At 49.9% G+C, this 23,945-nt stretch overlaps 1 protein-coding gene across 2 annotated transcripts in view; it reads right to left on the reverse strand.

Moving 5' to 3' along the window:
* The window catches only part of LOC130108544 (far upstream element-binding protein 3-like), a 59,325-nt gene extending 39,223 nt beyond the window's left edge, over positions 1 to 20,102 (reverse strand). The window contains exons 1-8 of one of the 2 annotated variants that reach the window (XM_056275530.1): positions 19,944 to 20,102; positions 13,016 to 13,124; positions 5,447 to 5,480; positions 5,034 to 5,080; positions 4,488 to 4,559; positions 4,307 to 4,364; positions 2,659 to 2,821; positions 2,293 to 2,391 (exon numbers count right to left, since the gene is read on the reverse strand). In XM_056275530.1, coding sequence (XP_056131505.1) covers positions 2,293 to 2,391; positions 2,659 to 2,821; positions 4,307 to 4,364; positions 4,488 to 4,559; positions 5,034 to 5,080; positions 5,447 to 5,480; positions 13,016 to 13,124; positions 19,944 to 20,036 — 675 coding nt within the window. In that variant the 5' untranslated portion in view covers positions 20,037 to 20,102. Of the gene's footprint in view, positions 1 to 2,292; positions 2,392 to 2,658; positions 2,822 to 4,306; positions 4,365 to 4,487; positions 4,560 to 5,033; positions 5,081 to 5,446; positions 5,481 to 13,015; positions 13,125 to 19,347; positions 19,704 to 19,943 lie in introns of those variants that run through there. The other variant, XM_056275536.1, reaches the window with a different exon arrangement.
* Positions 20,103 to 23,945: the final 3,843 nt, after the last annotated feature.

Here is a 23,945-nt window from a genome sequence, read left to right on the forward strand (position 1 = left end):
TACCAGCTGCCACTCCCAGGCAAAAAGATCGGCGACAACTGTGGTTAAACGCGATAAGGCGAAAGGACTGGCCTGAGGAGATCATCAAACATGCTCGTGTTTGTAGCACACACTTCATATCAGGTAAGTAAGGTAACGTTACACTATACTTTTGTCTGTTGTAGGCATGGATATTTGCCTCCAGCTAAGCTCCGCCCAGAAAAAACGTCACTATGTTTACTAACAGAAAAGGGGTCTATAGGATAGTTACATGCAGAGAACACATTCATTGTAAGAATACAATTCGTTGTACAAACACAATGACAAAGTGGCGTTCTTCTTCTTCTTCTTCTTAGCAGTTTCCACATTCACCTCCAGAAACTCTAACTGCTGCAGACTGATTCAGACAAAACTACCCTGACGTGACATTTTTACTGCACATCAACTGCTGCAACAGTCAGCTTTCTTTGGTCCGTCAGCACAATAAACATGGTATCCATGCATGATCAATATCTTCATCAATAACTGGTTTTGTCAGCCAAATTTTGGATATTACAACAAAGTGTGCATCTGTTGATTTAACCCATATTCTAATCATAATACGCTGCACACACTGAGATGAAGGATGTTTAGACCAGACAGAGATGTAAAATCAGATGGCATGTGAGGACACTGCAGCTCAGGGCCGGGGTCAGGCTGCACATCAGCAGACAGAAGGGGCAGTAAAGCAAGCTCCCATCTCTGCTTGGCAACATGGCATTTCATATACAAGTCCAAAGATCTGCAAAATAGTGCTGTAAACACAGAAGGCTCTGAAGGTGGGGTGAATCTCTGGGTAAATTCCACGATAAGGGGGGTGTCCGGATAGCGTGGCGGTCTATTGTTGCCTACCAACATGGGGATCGCCGGTCCGAATCCCCGTGTTACCTCCGGCTTGGTCGGGTGTCCCTACAGACACAATTGGCTGTGTCTGCGGGTGGGAAGATGGATGTGGGTATGTGTCCTGGTCGCTGCACTAGCGCCTCCTCTGGTCGGTCCGGGTGCCTGTGCCTGTTGGGGGGGGGGGGGGAATAGTGTGATCCTCCCATGTGCTACGTCCCCCTGTTGAAAGAAGCGGCTGGTGACTCCACATGTATCGGAGGAGGTATGTGGCAGTCTGCAGCCCTCCCCGGATCAGCAGAGGGGGTGGAGCAGAGACCGGGACGGCTTAGAAGAGTGGGGTAGTTGGCCAAGTGCAACTGGGGAGAAAAAGGGGAAAAAAATACACAAAAAAACAAAACAAAAAAAAATGCCATGATAAGTTCATGTCCTGTGCGAGCCACTTCAGGGTGTGCATGGATTGCACAACAGCCACAGAGCAAGAACACCCATACACAACGTCCAGCGAGCAACACACACAGATGTACCCACCCAGGAATAATCACGCTCCTAAAACCCACACACACACACACACACAAACACGTCAAGTAAAATGAGAAACGCCATCGTCTCTGTCCAGAGTGTGTGTGTGTGTGTGCGCGCGCACAGCAGGCAACTGCGCATCCATGATGAGACTATTCAGCCACCAAAGGACTCACAAATAGGAGAAGATGGTCATCATCGGATACGATGGACACCAGCAAGCAAGTGCACAGCAGGCGCTGGCAGAGGAGTGGAGATGGGGAGAACGGAGGAGGAGATGTGGTGGAGAGGCCAGGTGGAGAAGCAAATGCACTATGTGTGTCATCAGTTTACACACACACACACACACACACACACACACACACACACACACACACACACACACACACACACCGATGGCAGTGTCAACCATGCAAGGTAAAGGTAACAACCAGTTCAATGGGAGCAGCTGGGGGTAGGTGTGTCTTGTGCAGGAACACCTCCACTGTGTGGCCAGGAGGATGGAACCGTCAACCCTGCAGTTACCACATGAGCTGCTCCACCTCTGAGCTTCTGCACCTCTGAGCTTCTCCACCTCCACTGTGTGGCCAGGAGGATGGAACCGTCAACCCTGCAGTTACCACATGAGCTGCTCCACCTCTGAGCTTCTGCACCTCTGAGCTACTCCACCTCTGAGCTGCTCCACCACTGAGCTTCGGCACCTCTGAGCTGCTCCACCTCTGAGCCGCTGCACCTATGAGCTTCTGCACCTCTGAGCCGCTGCAACTCTGAGCCGCTGCACCTCTGAGTCGCTCTACCTCTGAGCTACTCAACCTCTGAGCCGCTCCACCTCCGAGCTACTCCACCTCCGAGCTTCTGCACCTCTGAGCCGCTCCACCTCTGAGCTGCTGCAGTCCTGCTTTGTGTGTATACCTGCACTTTGTAGGGGTCTCCAGAGATGCGGAGAGGTTTGTCAGCTCCTGTTGGCATCGGGCCGTCCTGAATCATCATCATCTTCACCCCTGCTCGCTCCTAACACACACACACACACACACACACACACACACACACACACACACACACACACACACACACACACACACACACAATGAAGTGTGTGGAAACCATTTCATTTTCTTCAAACTCAATGAAGTGGGGTAGCATAGAGATGTTTTACCTCCAGATGTGTGTGTCCTGATGTTTGTGATGTGTGTGATGTGTGTGATGTGTGTGATGTGTATGTCGGCAGCCTCACCAGCAGAATAACACACGAGTGCACAAGCCAGCAGACATACATACCTGCAGCTGTTTGATGGTGTCTCCTCCCCTGCCAATCACCAGGCCCACCTTGCTGGCTGGAATCAGCATCTCCTGCACAGAGGCTCCACCTTCACCGTCACCATGGAAACCTGGACCGTTCCGACAGCGGTCCACGATCTGAGCCAGCATCCTCTTTGCCTGCCTGAGAGCACAATTCACACACGCACACACACACACACACACACACACACACACACACACACACACACACACACACACACACACACACACACACACACACACACAGGCAAACTACTGTGCTGTAGACTTCTGACTGTCATGATGATGACACATGAGGACAACACATGTCCTGCTCAGTTTGTGAAGACAGCAGAACTAGAGAGTCCTGGCAGGGACACCTGAGGTGCTATGTCCTGCTCAGTTTGTGAGGACAGCAGAACTACAGAGGCCTGGCAGGGACACCTGAAGTGCTATGTCCTGGTCACTTTGTGAGGAGAGCAGGTCTACAGAGGCCTGGCAGGGACACCTGAGGTCCTATGTCCTGCTCAGTTTGTGAGGACAGCAGAACTACAGAGCCCTGGCAGGGACACCTGAAGTGCCATGTCCTGGTCAGTTTGTGAGGACAGCAGAACTACAGAGGCCTGGCAGGGACACCTGAGGTGCCATGTCCTGCTCAGTTTGTGAGGACAGCAGAACTACAAAGGCCTGGCAGGGACACCTGAGGTGCCATGTCCTGGTCAGTTTGTGAGGAGAGCAGTTCTACAGAGGCCTGGCAGGGACACCTGAGGTGCCATGTCCTGCTCAGTTTGTGAGGAGAGCAGTTCTACGGAGGCCTGGCAGGGACACCTGAGGTGCTATGTCCTGCTCAGTTTGTGAGGAGAGCAGTTCTACGGAGGCCTGGCAGGGACACCTGAGGTGCTATGTCCTGCTCAGTTTGTGAGGAGAGCAGGTCTACAGAGGCCTGGCAAGGACACCTAAGGTGCTATGTCCTGCTCAGTTTGTGAGGACAGCAGGTCTACAGAGGCCTGGCAGGGACACATGAGGTGCTATGTCCTGCTCAGTTCGTGAGGACAGCAGGTCTACAGAGGCCTGGCAGGGACACCTGAGGTGCTATGTCCTGCTCAGTTCGTGAGGACCGCAGAACTACAGAGGCCTGGCAGGGACACCTGAAGTGCTATGTCCTGCTCAGTTTGTGAGGACAGCAGAACTAGAGAGCCCTGGCAGGGACACCTGAGGTGCTATGTCCTGCTCAGTTTGTGAGGAGAACAGGTCTACAGAGGCCTGGCAGGGACACCTGAGGTCCATGTCCTGCTCAGTTTGTGAGGACAGCAGAACTACAGAGGCCTGGCAGGGACACCTGAAGTACTATGTCCTGGTCACTTTGTGAGGAGAGCAGGTCTACAGAGGCCTGGCAGGGACACCTGAGGTGCTATGTCCTGCTCAGTTCGTGAGGACCGCAGAACTACAGAGGCCTGGCAGGGACACCTGAGGTGCTATGTCCTGCTCAGTTCGCGAGGACCGCAGAACTACAGAGCCCTGGCAGGGACACCTGAGGTGCTATGTCCTGCTCAGTTTGTGAGGACAGCAGGTCTACAGAGAAATGGTCCCTGCCAAAACCATACGGCACAGAGCAGGTGAACAGGAAGTAAAGAGGAAGTTGACTCACTCGATGCTTTCTGAAGTCCCAGTCAGAGAACATGGCCTCTCGATCAGACCTCCACTATCTACACACACACACACACACACACACACAAAATCAATGAGAGACAACACAAACACAACAACCTTTAGACTGAATAAAAGAACCAATGACAAACGTGGAACAGTACAAACAGAGACAGACTCACCAGCAGCAATCTGGATCTTACAGCCAGATTCCAACTGGATCCTGGTAATCTGCTCTCCTCCCCGACCAATTACTAGAGGAGAGGAGAGGAGGTGAAGAGAGGAAGGGAGGTGAAGAAAGAAGAGATGGTGAAGAGAGGAGGGGAGGTGAAGAGAGGAGGAGAGGTGAAGAGAGGAGAGGAGGTAAAGAGAGGAGAGGTAAAGAGAGGAGAGGAGGGGAGGGGAGGTGATAAGAGGAAGGGAGGTGAATAGAGGAGAGGTGGTGAACAGAGGCAGGAAGGTGAAGAGAGGAGGAGAGGTGAAGAGAGGAGAGGAGGTGAAGAAAGGAGAGGAGGTAAAGAGAGGGGAGAAGGTGAAGAGAGGAGGGGAGGTAAAGAGAGGAGAGGAGGTGAAGAAAGGAGGGGAGGTGAAGAGAGGAGAGGAGGTGAAGAGAGGAGGGGAGGTGAAGAGAGGAGGGGAGGTGAAGAGCAGCAGACGTCAGGAGTTGATTTGGACAAACTGATGATGATGTGTTGAGATGCCAGAGGGAGGTGAGAGCTGATACTTACTGAAGCCCACCATTCTGTCAGGTACTTTGTAATCTTCTGTTATTACCCTGCAGGACACACACACACACACACACACACACACACACACACACACACACACACGGTGAGAGAGAGAGAGCGAGCTGTGTGTTGTGTGTGTGTTTTTATACACATCAATAAGTGATTATGATGTGGACTGTTGGAGGGTGATCTATAACACTCGCCTACTCTACTACCCTGCACACACACACACACACACACACACACACACACACAGAATTTGCAAACAGGACTAAAATGCTGACCATACATTACTATTTGTCCTTACTGGCACGCAACTTGCCTGCTGTGTGTGTGTGTGTGTGTGTGTGTGTGTGAGAGAGAGTGAAAGAGAATCAATATGAAACCCTCAAGGAAGGTGGGTCTGATCTTACCTCTGATGCCCCATTGCTGCAAGCTGGTTACCTACTGAGGAGCGAGAGAGAGAGAGAGAGAGAGAGAGAGAGAGAGAGAGAGAGAGAGAGAGAGAGAGAGAGAGAGAGAGAGAGAGAGAGAGAGAGAGAGAGAGAGACACACACACACACACACACACGTTAGACAAATGCAACTTCTCATTTTTAATCATAATTGTAATAATCATAATCATAATCATAATAGTAGTAATAATAACAGCAATAGTAATGATAACAGTAATAATAATAACAGTAATAATAACAGTAATAATAGTAATAGTAATAATCAAAAATAATAATAACAGTAATAATAGTAATAATAATCAATAATAATAATAAGGTATTTTTGTGGCCGTCTTTCAAGGACACCTGACAGGAGACAGTAAAAAACCAGCAGCACTGTATCAGACAGCATGAAGTCAAGACAAAGCAGGGTGGATAACGAAACGTTAACACAACAGATGAGCGTAACCTCACCATAACTCCACGAGGTGTGGCTCAGACTGAACATGCCAGTTGGAGAAGGTGTGTTTTACTCCCTACCTCCGCCTCCGAGGTTCCTCACATGGTGTAATCATTCATTTAAACAACCACATTACACAGTATGATGAGAGGCCATCATATGTCATGTCCTCTCCTCATGCTCCCCTTGTCCTGGGTCGCCCACGGTTAGGACCCCACGAACCCCATATTGACTGGTCGTCCGGCTCTAATCAGCTGGAGTGTGTTGTGCCTTTGCTCTGGCCTGCCCCCCGGGGGTGAGCCCGCTGCCACCCCGTCTCAGCTGCCTGATCCTTCCCCTGTGCCCCGCCCCCACGACCTCAGTGAGGCCTTACTACTGTGTGATGGACCTGCTCCCAGGCACCCTTCTGCTTTCCAGCCCTCAGCTGTCCCATACCGACAGAGAGGCAGTGGAAAGATACGTCCACGACCCCCTAGTGGTCAGTGCAGGACCCAGGAGGGGGATAGATGGATAACGGCTTTTAATACCTCCTTGAGACATGTCGAGAATCTGGTTATGCCCTTTGGCCCCACTAACGCCCCGGCACAGTCCCGGGCACTTGTGAATGACATCCTCTGTGACATGGTGAACCGGTTCGTCTTTGTATGTCGATGACGTCCTGGTTTTCTCCCGAGACATGGAGGGACACGTCCAACATATCAGGTTGGTGCTCTGTCGCCTCCTGCAGAATAAACTGCTTGTGAAAGCAGAAAAGGGTGAATTTCACATGTCTTCAGTCAGTTTCCTGGGGAATATCATCGAGCAGGGGCAGGGGAAGACGGACCCAGCCAAGATCCAGGCCGTGAGGGAATGGCTGACACCCACCACCTTAACACTTGAACGACCAGGATTTCACTCCAACCTAAAACGACCATGGGCGGTCAACATGGCAGCCGGTGTTTAAACTCTATATTGTGTCAAGATAAACACCCAGTCCAGATATTAATGCATTACATATGTTAGTGTGCCTGTTATGAAACTGACACCAAAATTAACATTTTAACAACTTTGATACTATTTTTAAACTATTTAAAATGGCTGCTGTCCAATGCCTGTAAATACTGCGATGCCTCGGTGGTAGTCATGGTGCATCTGTAGCGGCGTCTGTAACCAGACATGTTGGACATCATCACACATCAAGTTTAGACTATTTCTCTCCACTGGAGAACGCTAGTGTGTTTCTAGGGCAGAGCAATGAACTTCACGAAGGAAATGACGCGACAACACACGTCATAAATACTGACATGACGCACACCATCACGCGCAAATTACGAGCGGCCATTTTGACCGGTCATGGTCGTTGTAGGTAGATCTTATCATGACTTTTGGGATTGGCTCCAGCATCCCTGCGACCCCGCAGGGTAAGCAGTTTGGCTAATGGATGGACGGATGATCTAAAACTCATTTTAAAGCAAATATATGCAATTTTAGAGCTTTAGAGCATTCAGAGAGCAGCAGGTCTGTATCCTCCCCATCCCCCCCCCAAATTTATTAAACTTTGAAAATCCAAAACGGTCACAATGACCGTCTTGGTCGTTCTAGTGTTAAAGCAGCTTCAGCGGGTTTACCAATTTTCACCGAGATTTCAGCTGAGTGGCAGCCCCCCTCAGCCAGCCCACCTCCATGGTTTTTCTCTTCTCTTGGTCCCCCAAGGCTGACTCTGTCTTCAACCACCTCAAGCGGCTGGCTCTTTACATCCGTCCCGGTATTTACTCATTAGACCCCTCGAGGCAATTCATGGTGAAGATGGACGCCTCAGACTACGGAGCGGGAGCTGTTCTGTCTTAGCGTACTCCAGAGGACCAAAAGCTGCATCCGTGTGCCTTATCCTGGTGACTCTCCCTGGCTGAGCATAATTATGATGTGGGTAAGTGTCAGCTTCATGCTGTGGTGCTAGCCCTGGAGGAATAGAGCCACTGGTTAGAGGGAGCTGAGCACCCTTTTTGCATCACCAAGCGCCTGAACTCACGTCAAGCTCGGTGTGCTCTATTCCTAGGAAGATTCAGTTTCACCCTCACATACAACCCTGGTTCCCGTAATGTCAACTGGATCCGCTCTCCCGCCAGTCAGCTCCAGAAAAACCTCCCCAGCGTTTGGAACCATCCATCCCCACTCCAGCGTGGTGGCAGCGGTCACTTGGGAAGTGGAAGCCCTTGTCCAGGAGGCGCAATGCACCCAACCAGGCCCACGTAACGGCCCAGCTAACCGCTTGTCTGTACCCAATTTGGTCAGGTTACAAGTACTCTAGTGGGGCATTCGTCCAAACTCACCTGTCACCTCGAGTTCAACCAAATGCTTGCCTTCATCAAACAACATTTCTCGTGGTCCTTCATGGATAAAGACACCCAAGCCTTTGTGTCCTCCGGCTCCATCTGTGCTCATAGCAAATCATCTCACCGTCTACCTGCAGGTTTGCTCCGCCTGTTGCCTGTTTCCAGTTGCCCCTGGTCCCACATCACCATTGACTTCGTGATGGGCATGCCACCTTCTGCAAGTAAACAGTCATCCTCACTGTAATTCACCAGTTCTCCAAGGCGGCACATTTAATTCCTCTCCCCAAGCTTCCCTCGGCCTCTGAAACTGTGGCCCTCTTGGTGCCCCATGTGTTTCGCCTCCATGGGATTCCCCAGGATATTGTGTCTGACTGTTGTCCACAGGTCTCCTCCCAGGTTTGGAAGGTTTTCTGCCAGGTTCTGGGTGCCACTGCCAGTCTCTCATCTGGCTACCATCCTCAGATGAACGAGTAAACAGAGTGGGTTAACCAAAACTCACCTACGACGCTGTTGCCGTATTTGGAGGGCTGTTTGATCCGCTCTCCTCCTTTCTGCTGCCTGGAGCCAGCATATAGCCAACTGCCACTGGACCCTTGTGCCTGACTACCAGCCTGGGCAAAAGGTGTGGCTGTCCTCCCATGAGAAGGTCATTAACCCCACTGCAGTGAGGCTTCAGTTGCCCCCCTCTATGAAGATTCATCGCACATTCCATGTCTCTTCTCAAGCCTATCTCCCCCAGCCCCTTTTCTCCTCCAGCTATCACTCCTCCTCCCCCTCGGATCATCGATGGCCACCCGGCTGATAACATCCGGCGGCTCCTGGATGTGTGTCGCTGAGGCTGGGGGTTTTCAACATCTTGTGGATTAGGAAGGATACGGCTATGAGGAGAGGTGTTGGGTCCCACTATGCAAAATCCTGGATCACACCCTCATTCACGCCTTCCACTGGAGGCATCCTGACATGCCAGGTGGGCTGCCTGAAAGCACCTGTTGAAAGGGGGGAGGGGGGGTGGTTCTATCATGGCTCCGGCCGTGACTCTGGATTTTCCTTATGTTTCTCTGTGCTTCCTGCCTCCCTTGTGTCTCCTCCTCCCCTGTCTGTCTCACTGTGTCTGTCAGTGGGTGTGGTATGGGCGTGGCTCACTCTCTTTCCTCTGGTTACCGTTTCACCGCCTCACGTGTCTGCAGTCTACTAATCAGCACTCCAGGATAAGAACTCAGGCTCTCCTTCCACTCACCATCAGAGTGTTCAGCCTGCTTCTGTGGTAACAACTGTCTTGGGTCTTCTAGTACCTGTTGCTTGAGTGTATTTTTCCTAACTGCCTTATCTATGTTTCCTCGTGTCTGCCGATCTCACCATGTCTTTCTGTGTTCAGGATTCCCTTGTGTCCTCTGTCCACCCTGCCAGGTTTGCCTGCCTGCTTCACCAGCTTGCTGGATTGCCAGCTTGCCTGCTCTGCCTCGCCTCACCTTTCCATACAGTCTCCCTGAAAGCCTTTTCCGACCGGCAAATCAGGAATTTTGTCATTTCATTTCATATACGAAATCTAGTTTTCCCAGCCCACAGCAGTACAACACAAAGACAAAAACACACATCCAAAAATTACAAGAACACATATCCAAACTGGAACACATATATCCAAACCGGAACACGTATATCCAAACCGGAACACATATATCCAAACTAGAACACATATATCCAAACTAGAACACATATACCCAAACTAGAACACACATATCCAAACTAGAACACACATACCCAAACTAGAACACATATCCAAACTTAGCAAGAAAAAAAAATTAAAAATCACTGTCTTGAGTGGCGTGGCGGTCTATCCTGTTGCCTACCAACATGGGGATCACCGGTTCAAATCCCTGCATTACCTCCGGCTTGGTCGGGCGTCCCATCCATCCATCCATCCATTAGCTGAACCGCTTATCCTACTCTCAGGGTCGCAGGGATGCTGGAGCCTATCCCAGCAGTCATTGGGCGGCGGGCAGGGAGACACCCTGGACAGGCCGCCAGGCCATCATAGGGCTCACACACACACACACACAAACATTCACGCCTAGGGACAATTTAGTACGGCAAATTCACCTGACTTACATGTCTTTGGACTGTGGGAGGAAACCGGAGCCCTCGGAGGAAACCCACACAGACATGGGGAGAACATGCAAACTCCACACAGAGGATGACCCAGGACGACCCACCAAGGTTGGACTACCCCGCAGCTCGAACCCAGGACCTTCTTGCTGTGAGGCGACCAAGCTAACCACTGTGCCACCGTGAGGTGGTCGGGTGTCCCTACAGACACAATTGGCCGTGTCTGCGGGTGGGGAGGCGGATGTGGGTATGTGTCCTTTTCGCTGCACTAGCGCCTCCTCTGGTCGGTCGGGGCACCTGTTCGGGAGGGAAGGGAGTTGGGGGGAATAAGGTGATCCTCCCACATGCTACGTCCCCCTGTGAAACTCCTCATTGTCAGGTGAAAAGAAGCAGCTGGCGACTCCACATGCGTCGGAGGAGGCATGTGGTAGTCTGCAGCCGTCCCCGGATCGGCGGAGGGGGTGGAGCAGTGACCGGGACAGCTCGGAAGAGTGGGGTAATTGGCCAAGAACAATTGGAGAGAAAAATGGGGGGGGGGCACACTGTCCAAGAGAACAAAGGCCAGCTAGGAGGACTGTCGGAACTGCCATGGCATTCACCAACACCTTCACCTTTTGCAGTCTACAATAAATCTTCATATTTACCTTCAACCTAGTTGTTTATATCTGCTTTTGGGTCTAAAGAAAACCAAAACGTGACACAGTCTCCCCGTCCCTCCACTGAGAAGCACCCCATGGTGGTGCATGATGGTGCCACTACCATGCTTCAACATAGGCGTGGCATACTCCAATGCAGTGATGGGGACACTGTGCTGTAGGAGCTGCCGCCCTTTGTATGAGACGTTAAATCGAGGTCCTGACTCACCGTGGTCATTAAAGAGCCCACGGCATTTATCACAAAGAGTACGGGGTCCCTTGGTGCCTTGGCAGAAATTCACAACCTGGTTCTCTCCATCTGGCCACCTAATCATCCCCCTCATGTAATTCGCTCAATGATTCCCTCCCTCTCCACCTCAAGCTGATGTGTGGCAAGCGCTCTGGCACAAAATGGCTGCCGTGCACCACCCAGGTGGTGCTACACATTGGTGGTTGTTAAGATGAGTTTCCCGCCTTCAATGTGAAGCACTTTGGGTCAAGATAAAATGCTGTATAAATGTAATCCATAGTAACAATTTATTATTAGTATCATCATCGTCATCGTCATTAGCCAAGTGATGAGCAGTGCCTGGTGTCCACCAGACATAGTGTTTGAAGTGCAGCCCAAAGAATTAAATTTTTGTCTCATCAGACCAGAGAACCTTTTTCCTCATGCTCTCAGTCTTTTAAATGCCCTTTGGCAAACTCCAAGTGGGCTATCAAATGCGTTTCACTCCAGAGTGTCTGTCATCTAGCCACTCTGCATTAAAGGCCCAACTGATGGTGCGCTGCTGAGATGGTCGTCCTTCTGGCAGGTTCTCCAATGAGGACTTCGGAAGCTCTGTTAGAGTGACCATTGGGTTCTTGGTCACCTCACTGACCAAGGCCCTTTTTGCCCGGTTACTCAGTTTGGCTGGACAGCCAAATCTGGTTAGAGTCCTCATGGTTCCAAACTTCTTCTTTCGTTCCATAATCACTAAAGCCACTGTGTTCCTGGGAACACTCAAAAAGCTTTAGAAATGGTTTTATACCCTTGCCCTGATCCATGCCTCACCACAATTTGATCATAGAGGTCCTTGGACTTCAGGGTTTGGTTTTGGCCTGACATGCAGTGTGAATCATGGGACCTTATACACACACAGGTGTGTGCCTTTCTAAACTATGTCCAACCAATTCAGTTTGCCACAGGAGGACCCCAATCAAGTTCTCAGTACATCTCAAGGACAATTAAAGCAAACAGGATGCACCTGACCACAACTTGGAGTGCCACAGCAAAGGGTCTGAATACGTCTTTCTGTAAATGACAGATTTCAGTTTTTGATTTTTAATAAATGTTGTAGAAATCTCTAAAATCATGTTTTCACTTTGTCATTATGGGTAACTTAATGTAGACTGGTGGCCAAAAATGGCAAATTTACCCACTTAAAATCAGATCTACAACATAATAATTTGTGCAAAAAGCGAAGGGGTCGATACTTTCTGAAGCCACTGTATATTATTTTGCTAGTTTTAAATTTCCTTTTACTTTCTTTAGATTGAATGCATGTCTAAAGGACCCTGCACACCATGTCAACCCCCCCCCCCGCCCATTGTTCTGCACAACAACAAAAAATAATGTGACACATGCCAATATGATTCATCAGATTTTGCGTTTCTACAGAAGGGACAACTCATTCAGCCAATCAAATCCTCGGAGGTGTCACATGACAAACTGGTCAAAGTGTCCATCATGAGAAAAATCCTCTGACGTCAACCAACAAACTCCAAACTGTCCTGTCTCACATGCAGAACTTCACGGCAAGGGTCACAAACAGAACCAAAAGAAAAAAGAAAAAAAAAGACACAAAGAGGAGAAATGGCAGGTAATTGCTGAATCGTGTGACTAATAAAATACACAACAGAAGTGCTGACTTGGCTACACAGACGACCACGTGTTGATGGGTTAGCGTTGGTTAGCATTTGTTTGGTTAACCAGAGGTCTGCTCATCAGTTGGTTTTCAGCGTTTCAGATGTTTGTGAGTGGTTTTCAGCAGCTCACCTCCATCCTCTCCAGGTCGCTTCTGTCCGGGGAAGTACAGCGAGGCCTCCACACCTGCTGAGGAGCTGTTGAGGTGAGACATCGGTTCATTTCCCATCTTAGCAGCCATCTGACAGAAACAGACAGAGAGAGAGCAGATTTAGAACAAAGTAGGACATCATATTCACCATCACGTCAAATTACTTCCTTTACATGACATCTCAGCTGCTCTTTGGCCCAGACCAGGGATGGGCAATGTGGTCAAGAAAGGGCCAGTGTGGGTGCAGGTCATTGTTCCAACCAGGCAGCTACACACCTGATTTTATTAGTCAACCAGTAGTCTTTGCTAAGGACCTTGACTAATAGAATCAGGTGTGTAACTGCTTGGTTGGAACACAGACCTGCACCCACACCAGCTCTTTCTGGGTCATGTTGCCCATCCCTGGACCTCTTACCATAACACCATTTCAGACAGTGTTGATCTGCTTTAAAACATTGTATATATGTCCTCTGTGTTCCCCATGTCTGGGCAAATGCTTCAGATCAGAAAAAGTACACTGACTCAAACCAAATGGCAATGCTGACCATGATCCAGCTTATCTTGACGCTAGCAGTACCAGTAAGTATAGCCCAGCACACGGACCAGGACTCAACCAGTTTGTATTTGTGGCGGAGGTTGGTACTGCAGCTTAACTTCTCTGACCTGTGAGGACGAACGAGTCAAGAAATGACTCTTTGAATTAGGGCCTAGACACACCAAACCGACCAGCGGCGACGAAGGCCAACTGTTGCGTTGCCTCACGTTGCCTGCCATCTGGGCCAAAAAGTAGCACTTGAACACACCGCAAAGACTACAGCCGACAGCCCTGATTCGCTAGCGTATGGCCCTAATTCGCTAGTGTATGGCACTGATTCGCTAAGCTGAACAGCCAATCAGAGTGATCTCTCTCACCAATGGGTTCCGCCGATTAAACATGCTGAATCGGCCGAAAAGCTGCCGACAGGGGTCCGACTGGTGTCGACGGTGCGAGACACACCGCAAAAACTAGGGTCACAGATGCTCACCGACGGCATGACATTGGCCGACGGCCAACCGTTGGCCTGGTGTGTCAGGGACCTCAGTCATGAATATAAATTTAAACATTAGTTACTCGGCGCCTCATTAACTCTCATTAATCTGCATTAAGCCTTCGCAGGGTATGGACACCCTCCTCGAGAACCAGTGACGTGAAAGCCACTGGGCTCAACAGTACCTGCAGAAATACACAGACACACACCAAACTCCTGCAACTGGCAGGAAACAGGAAAAGAGTACGTTAGGCTGAAACGAGGACAGCCAATCTGCAGCACCGTATCCATGTCTTCAAGGCTTAACCGAGGAACAGCAACACAAAACTGTTGGGATGAGCAGAGAGGGGAACAAGTCTTCTGAAAGTGACAGAAGAATGCTCGTAATTGGAAAAAGTGATCCTCCAGGTGTGTGGGGGTTTTCATTCCAACCAAACACGACACCGGCTGGCTTCACTCGAGTCCTCCTTTGGGTACACGAAGGTGTGTTAATGGGTAAAATTACTCGGTGTAGTGTTGGGTTAGAAAGATTTGATTTTTGCTTTTGAGCGGGCAGCACAGTGGCCCAGTGGTTAGCGCTGTCGCCTCACAGCAGCAAGAAGGACATGGGTTTGAACCCTTGGGTTGTCCAACCTTGGGGGTCATCCCAGGATATCCTCCGTGTGGGGTTTGCATGTTCTCCCTGTGTCTGCGGTGGGTTTTCTCCAGGTGCTCCGGTTTCTCCCACCATCAAAAAGACATGTATGTTAGGGTTAATGCGCCTGTCTGTGCCCCTGAGCAAGGCATGGCAAGATGAACTGGAGCTGGTCCCCGGGTGCTGCACGGCAGCTCCCACTAATCCTAGCTACACAGGTAGGACGGGTTAAATGCAGAGCGTAATTTCCCTACGGGGGTTAATAAAGTATCTCAAAAAAGATTACTGAAATGGTCAAGTGGACACCTTTATCCGATTTCCAAAAGTGGGTACGGTCTTAATCGGCAAATCCAAAACCGGAAAGGCCATTAGATTTTCGCCCAATCTTAATATCTTACTCGGATTTCTTTCAGTTTGTGAAGCTGCATATATCAGAGGGAAGCAGCAGATCCTGGAGGACAACAAACATGGCCGCCGTGGCAAACATGGCCGCTGCAGCAAACATGGCCGCCGCGGCAAACGCTACCTGGATGCACTGGATGAGCAGGTGTCGTTGGAAAGAATGGGCCGCCATTTTATCGATGGCGCCTTGCAGTTGTTATTCGTCAGCTGATTTTGTCATAACAACAAAAATAAAACTGCGTCCAGATTAAAGTGAGGGAAATCCACTACACAAGCTCAAGGATGGAGATGGAGGGGAAGCGGTTGATATGTCGTTTCCGTGGAGCGACAATTATACAAAGAATCATGTAGGCATCACATTAACTGCACCACCAGGACTCATGGGGCGGCCATAACTGATACTGTTGTAAAAGGATAACTGCTAATAACTGGGCTTCTTGTTTACATTACAATGTACTCATGCAGGTCTGGACAGCTCAGTCTGATGTAGACCTGTCACTCAACAGCTGGACTACACCAGGACTGGATCTTCATCCAGACCATGGAGGAGCCAGTTCTTCCACCCTCCCAGAGTCCAGTCAAGGCTTCATGGTGGGAATTCTGTCGTTCGTATTTAGAGGGTCGTCCACACTCATTCTCAGAAAGTTTTTACTTCTTTTTTTTTTTAATCAAAGTAAACCCCGGTCCCCCGGTCAGGGGGTACATGTTTTGGGTGATTTTGAAGGGTTGTGCTCATTTATCATCCGTTCGTGGAGTTTTAAGTAGCGATGACCCCAGAGTTACTGAGCTTCAAAAGATCTGCTCATCCAACAGGGACTTGGATTGTAAATTGAAATATAAATTAATTAATTAATAGAATAAAAGTTCAGGGGTGTCCGGGTGGTGTGGCAGTCCACTCCGTTACCTACCAACATGGGGATCGCCAGTTCAAATCCCCGTGTTACCTCCGGCTTGGTCGGGCGTCCCTACAGACACAATTGGCCGTGTCTGTGGGTAGGAAGACGGATGTGGGTATGTGTCCTGGTTGCTGCACTAGCGCCTCCTCTGGTCGGTCGGGGCGCCTGTTCGGGGGGAGGGGGAACTGGGGGAATAGCGTGATCCTCCTACGCGCTACGTCCCCCTGGTGAAACTCCTCATTGTCAGGTGAAAAGAAGCAGCTGGTGACGTCACATGTATGGGAGGAGACATGTGGTAGTCTGCAGCCCTCCCCGGATCGGCAGAGGGGGTGGATCAGCGACCGGGACGGCTCGGAAGAGTGAGGTAGTGGGCCGGGTAATGTTGGGGAGAAAAAGGGGGGAAGAAATCCCCCCCCAAAATGAAAGTAGAACAAAAGTTAGCAAGTTACTCGTTTATGAGGAGATATTTACGATCTTGATCTCACCGCCGATGATCCAAAAACGCCAACTGACGTGTTTGTCAGTTGGCGTTTTTGGATGACAAACATGGCAGCACAAAGTTGCATCTGATCTGAGGAACTGAGCAAATATGCTTCACCTAGTTGCAATACATTTTTTGAACCATCTAAATAGAAACGACAAAAATCCCTCCCTGCATTGTTGCACGATTCATTCATAAGTTGCTAAAATATATATGGACCCCCCCCCTCATACAGACCGCGACCTTGTTCTGAAGTACCCTGAATATTATATGAAGTGTACGAAGTAATAGTGGGCCAGCACTAGGTACAGGTACTAGGTACAGGTGGTGTATGTGTAAAAAGATGTGGCCCGGTACTTCAGCAGAAACCAGACATGATGAGAGCCCACTGTAGTAAACCGTCTTCGAATCGCGGTCTGGTGAAGAGACTAAAACCCATCATTCACATTCACAACAGAACCACTGACGTGGAAACCTGCAGAACTTTACTGACGGCAGTATTTGCAGCACAGAAACCTGCAAAATAGTCCAAAACCAAAACCTTCTGCTGAACCTGCCCAGATATGGTTTACCATGCATGTGGACGGGCTCGGGTTCATCCTGAACCGGCTGTCAAAGAGTCAACAGCACTACCGTCTATTGACCAAGACCTGCCTGCAACTGGCAAGCTGACCTCACCTTGGCAAGTAGACATACCAGCAAAGAACCGCAAGAATATATCACACACACACACACACACACACACTATAACCTTGAGCAATCTCTACAACAAAGACAAGCGAAGAAAAGAGCAGCAGAGGCCTGTGGAGGTACGCCACCCCCTCCCATCGCTCTCCTCCCACCCCCTTCCTCTTTCCATCCATCTCCTCTGTCAGGTTAGCTGCTGCTGTGGAACAGAACCTGGGCCGGGTTCTGCTGGACTGGGCTGACAGAACAGTGCCGTGACCGCGCTCTGTTATCACGGCGGTCGGCACGGCAACCTCACAGACGGCGGGCCGGGACATGACTGAAGTGTGACATATTATGTGGAGGGTTACCATCGTCTCGGGACAGCTGGATTCTGAGATGGATTTGAATGACTCGATCACACCGATATCTGGTGTCGACTAGCATGGCCTGCCAGGGCCCGAGTTCGTCACCTGTAGATATCTGGTGTCGACTAGCATGGCCTTCCAGGGCCCCGAGTCCGACACCTGTAGAGCTGGAGGTCAACAGCATATCATCAAATCTGAATCCAGTATCAAATCTGCTTATCGAGTCTTGTGTTAACCGGGTTGTAAAAGCAAAAGGAAGGCAGCTTGTCGTTTCTGATCCCGGATGGTGAGACAGGGTCCTGCCGGCGGACCACGACGAGGTGCCGCGTGCTGCTGCCTGCGTGGGTGCAGATAGACCTGCATGATATGAAACCACGTTAAAGATCTAATCACCGTTTGCCTTCTCACTAAGCTCAGAGCTTACCCAATGTGGACACTTGATCAAAACAGACCCGGCTACCGAACCCAAACCCGAGACACCGGCACCCGGTGGAGGGAATAATGTGACCTGGCCCTGGACCTGTCTATCTCTTCATCTCTCTCTCTCGCCCCTGTCTGTCCCTACATCCGTCTGTCTGTCCACACAACGACCAACACTGACCTGATAACCACCTCCAACTTATAAAGCAAATACCTGAAAGCAGGAGTGAAGCCTGCAGACCGCCACACTGAGACAAGTACTCAGTCATGGAAGTACCACAGCCTGGGGACTGGCACTGTGACAGGGTCGCCCGCCAACAGCCCTAACAAAGTACTTCCCATTTCTCATTGAAGCAGCAAAAGACAAATCTGCTGGCTGCTGGTGCGACTGGGTCGATGCGGGTCACCCGACCCGGGTCTCCGATTCTAGTCACGGCAGGTTTTTATCAGGAGGACCGACACTGCTCGGCTCGGCTTCGGCATGACAGGTTTACTCCACATGAAGGCACCTCGCCGGTTATGATGGGGGGGGGGACCGGTGTGACACAAACACTGCTCGGTAGTGTGATGGGGCGGCACGTTGCTGCACTCCGTTCTCACAAGGCGACCGTGTGAAGAAAGAAATCCTATTAAGACTGTCTGGGGTCAGACCGTCTGACCCCACACCAGCCGGTCCACCGGCCACCATGCTGGATCTCGGCTGTACGCCTCAACCACCGTGCCGAAACTCACCCACCCTGTCCAGCGGTGAGTGGGGGCCCCGGTATTCACCCGTTGGGTTGAAGAGGCTGAAATGACTCCTCTGCCCTGAAAGTACAGAGGAAGGTGGAGGCCGGGTGATGTTCGGCAAGGCCGCGGGGCAGGAGATATGACGGCGGGGCAGATGTTTACCAAGAGAAAACAGGAACTTCCTGCTCAAGTTCACCAGCTCTGCAGAGACTCTGGTTTCCACCAGAGGGGAGGTCTCTGACCTCCACCCCACATGGAAACTGGCTAGATCACCCACCCACCCCCCCCCCCAACCTCCACCTAGCTGCACACAACCTGACAGCCACCAACCAAACCCAAACCCAAGCCCGTCCTGCAGCCTGGCTGGCTCTGGCTCGCCCCGAGAGCATGTTTCAATAGACGGTGTGAAAACAGCACCTCACATGCACCTGACTCTCCACCACCACCACCACCTCCTCCTCGGCCCATCACTAATCCCGTCCCACCTCACGCAGCACACACGCCAGCCAGTCCGCCGGTGCACGGCGGGCAGGTACAGCCACACCGGGCCGCCGAACGTCCCTAGTCGCATGCGGCGGAGCCGCCGCCGCCGCCGCGCCGTCTATAGGAAGCCCGACACACCCCCACGGTGCATATATGGGGCTCGTGAGTGGGTTGCATAACGTCAGCCTACTTTCACACCAACTTACAGTAAACAGGTTTCTATAGGGGGAGGGGGGTCCAACTCTCACACCAACTACTGGAAAGCGGATCAACCGCCGCAGCAGACACGTCTACCGCCGCAAAGGCGGGTTTTCACAGCCCCCACACGCCAACTTATTAGTTTTAAACACGAAGGCCGTGGGGTCGAGTCCCCAACAGGTTGCCCGTCTGAGTGACACGTGTGGCCAAACTTCTCCTCGCCTCCCCGACACGATCCGCGTCCGCCGTGCTCCGCATGACAGCGCCTCCAAACTGCCCGAAAAGTCCTCCTGCCACCGCGTCCCGCAGCAGAACTCCGCCGAACCAGCAACAAGTGCCGCTTGTCGCCAACTCCGGACCGCTTTGCGAGCTAGTTAGCATGCTAGTGTGTGTGTGTGTGTGTGTGTGCGTGTGTGAGGGGGGGGGAGCGAGAGAGAACGAGAGCGAGCGAGAGAGAGAGAGAGAGAGTGTGTGTTCGTCAGCGCTGAGCACAAGCTTGCAGAACTACCGACAGACAAGTTCGAATAAAAGTGTCGGGGTTCGGTCTAAAAGACCCCCGTCCCCGTCGGATCGGTTCGGTTCCGAGCCCCGCGGGAGTTGTTACCTGCCGGGCCCTCTGTAAAGCGTCGGCCAAGCCGTCGGACTTCAGCCCCGGCTGGCTCATGGAGGCCTGTCCCTGCACCAGCTCCGCCATCATAGCGCCACTAGCTCGCTGCTTAGCTGGTTAGCTGTTAGCCGGATTAGCCGCCTGCTGCTCAGCTGTTGGCGACTCGCTGCTCCGTTTCCGCTTCCGCGTTCGGTCACGTGGTACAGGCGGAGGAGCGCAGCCCGGCGGAGCTCCAGCACGACTCCCGATCAATTAACTCCCAACTCGGGTTTATTCGACCGATCGCAGCGTCCACACATGTGCTCCGGCCACGGCTGATCTTCCGTTGTTCTCTTTCATCGTTTCCGCTCTTAAGTTTATTATCTTGGTCTTATTTTCTTCTTCAAATGACTCATTTCCTTTGTATTACTGACACCTCCTCCATAGGTTTCCACAACACTGTACCGCTTCTGTTCCTTAATTTGCAATTTGTGTGTTGTGACAAAAACACTCAAAACTTTATTGCACACTCGGCGTCCATTTCAAAGACATGGTATAATAAATAAACTAACAAATAAATAACGCCAATAACACGAGGACCGCAGGTAAAAGATAAACCCTAGACAATGCACAGAGTAAACACAGTAAAATAACATGACAGGAAGTAGTCAGTGTGTCATCAGAAGGCAGCTGTGCCGGTGGTCCCACTGCCGGGGCTGCTGGCGTGGGGCCCTGAGTCCTGTGTTAGTTAGACTCCTGATGATCAGAGTCCCTGAGCCGGCAAAGAAAGCTCCACATGAGCTTTCTTACAAGAGCCTGAAAGGTGCTGCCTGCTGCAGCCACACACATCTCACCTGCACTGCACCATCCGGGGCTTTCCAGTAGTATTCTCACTGCACCATTACAAGCTACTCCAAGCCTCTGTCACCTTCCTTTTTATAGTGTGGCCACAGGTGTGCAGTATAAAGTGGTTTACAATATGTAGTGTGGCCACAGGTGTGCAGTATAAAGTGGTGTACAATATGTAGTGTGGCCACAGGTGTGCAGTATAAACTGGTGTACAATATGTAGTGTGGCCACAGGTGTGCAGTATAAACTGGTGTACAATATGTAGTGTGGCCACAGGTGTCCAGTATAAAGTGGTGTACAATATGTAGTGTGACCACAGGTGTGCAGTATAAAGTGGTGTACAATATGTAGTGGGACCACGGGTGTGCAGTATAAAGTGGTGTACAATATGTAGTGTGACCACAGGTGTGCAGTATAAAGTGGGGTACAATATGTAGTGGGATCACGGGTGTGTAGTATAAAGTGGTGTACAATATGTAGTGGGACCACAGGTGTGCAGTATAAAGTGGTGTACAATATGTAGTGTGACCACGGGTGTGCAGTATAAAGTGGTGTAAAATATGTAGTGGGACCAAAGGTGTGCAGTATAAAGTGGTGTACAATATGTAGTGGGACCACAGGTGTGCAGTATAAAGTGGTGTACAATATGTAGTGTGACCACAGGTGTGCAGTATAAAGTGGTGTACAATATGTAGTGTGACCACAGGTGTGCAGTATAAAGTGGTGTACAATATGTAGTGTGACCACAGGTGTGCAGTATAAAGTGGTGTACAATATGTAGTGTGACCACAGGTGTGCAGCATAAAGTGGTGTACAATATGGAGTGTGACCACAGGTGTGCAGTATAAAGCGGTGCACAATATGTAGTGGGACCACAGGTGTGCAGTATAAACTGGTGTACAATATGTAGTGGGACCACAGGTGTGCAGTATAAAGTGCTGTACAATATGTATTGTGACCACAGGTGTGCAGTATAAAGTGGTGTACAATATGTAGTGTGGCCAAAGGTGTGCAGTATAAAGTGGTATACAATATGTAGTGTGACCACAGGTGTGCAGTATAAAGTGGTGTACAATATGTAGTGTGACCACAGGTGTGCAGTATAAAGTGGTGTACAATATGTAGTGTGACCACAGGTGTGCAGTATAAACTGGTGTACAATATGTAGTGGGACCACGGGTGTGCAGTATAAACTGGTGTACAATATGTAGTGGGACCACGGGTGTGCAGTATAAAGTGGTGTACAATATGTAGTGTGACCACAGGTGTGCAGTATAAAGTGGTGTACAATATGTAGTGTGACCACAGGTGTGCAGTATAAACTGGTGTACAATATGTAGTGTGGCCACAGGTGTGCAGTATAAAGTGCTGTACAATATGTATTGTGACCACAGGTGTGCAGTATAAAGTGGTGTACAATATGTAGTGTGGCCAAAGGTGTGCAGTATAAAGTGGTATACAATATGTAGTGTGACCACAGGTGTGCAGTATAAAGTGGTGTACAATATGTAGTGTGACCACAGGTGTGCAGTATAAAGTGGTGTACAATATGTAGTGTGACCACAGGTGTGCAGTATAAAGTGGTGTACAATATGTAGTGGGACCACGGGTGTGCAGTATAAACTGGTGTACAATATGTAGTGGGACCACGGGTGTGCAGTATAAAGTGGTGTACAATATGTAGTGTGACCACAGGTGTGCAGTATAAAGTGGTGTACAATATGTAGTGTGACCACAGGTGTGCAGTATAAACTGGTGTACAATATGTAGTGTGGCCACAGGTGTGCAGTATAAAGTGGTGTACAATATGTAGTGGGACCACAGGTGTGCAGTATAAAGTGGTATACAATATGTAGTGTGGCCACAGGTGTGCAGTATAAAGTGGTGTACAATATGTAGTGTGACCACAGGTGTGCAGTATAAAGTGGTGTACAATATGTAGTGGGACCACGGGTGTGCAGTATAAAGTGGTGTACAATATGGAGGATGACCACAGGTGTGCAGTATAAAGTGGGGTACAATATGTAGTGGGATCACGGGTGTGTAGTATAAAGTGGTGTACAATATGTTGTGTGACCACGGGTGTGCAGTATAAAGTGGTGTACAATATGTAGTGTGACCACAGGTGTGCAGTATAAAGTGGTGTACAATATGGAGTGTGACCACAGGTGTGCAGTATAAAGCGGTGTACAATATGTAGTGGGACCACAGGTGTGCAGTATAAACTTGTGTACAATATGTAGTGGGACCACAGGTGTGCAGTATAAAGTGCTGTACAATATGTAGTGTGGCCACAGGTGTGCAGTATAAAGTGGTATACAATATGTAGTGTGACCACAGGTGTGCAGTATAAAGTGGTGTACAATATGTAGTGTGATCACAGGTGTGCAGCATAAAGTGGTGTACAATATATAGTTTACATACCACAAGATTATTATCAGACAGTTCTGTGAGAGGCTGCACCGGTGCATTCCACACACCACTAAGTTCCACACACCTCTACGTTCTTCACACCTCTAAGTTCCACACACCTCTAAGTTCCACACACCTGTAAGTTCTACACACCTCTAAGTTCTTCACACCTCTAAGTTCTTCACACCTCTAAGTTCTACAAACTTCTAAGTTCTACACACCTCTAGGTTCTACACACTTCTAGGTTCTACACACCTCTAAGTTCTACACACACCACTAAGTTCTACACACCTCTAAATTCTACACACCTCCAAGTTCTACACACACTTCTAAGTTCTACACACCTCTAAGTTCTACACACCTCCAAGTTCTACACACACTTCTAAGTTCTACACACCTCCAAGTTCTACAAACCTCCAAGTTCTACACGCATCTCTAAATTCTACACACCTCTAAGTTCCACACACCTCTAAGTTCTTCACACCTCTAAGTTCCACACACCTCTAAGTTCCACACACCTCTAAGTTCTACACACCTCTAAGATCTTCACACCTCTAAGTTCTTCACACCTCTAAGTTCTACACACTTCTAAGTTCTACACACCTCTAAGTTCTACACACTTCTAAGTTCTACACACCTCTAAGTTCTACACACGCCACTAAATTCTACACATCTCTAAATTCTACACACCTCCAAGTTCTACACACACTTCTAAGTTCTACACACCTCTAAGTTCTACACACCTCTAAGTTCTACACA

Source organism: Lampris incognitus, chromosome 1 (assembly GCF_029633865.1).
Source record: "Lampris incognitus isolate fLamInc1 chromosome 1, fLamInc1.hap2, whole genome shotgun sequence".
Classification (NCBI taxonomy): domain Eukaryota; kingdom Metazoa; phylum Chordata; class Actinopteri; order Lampriformes; family Lampridae; genus Lampris; species Lampris incognitus.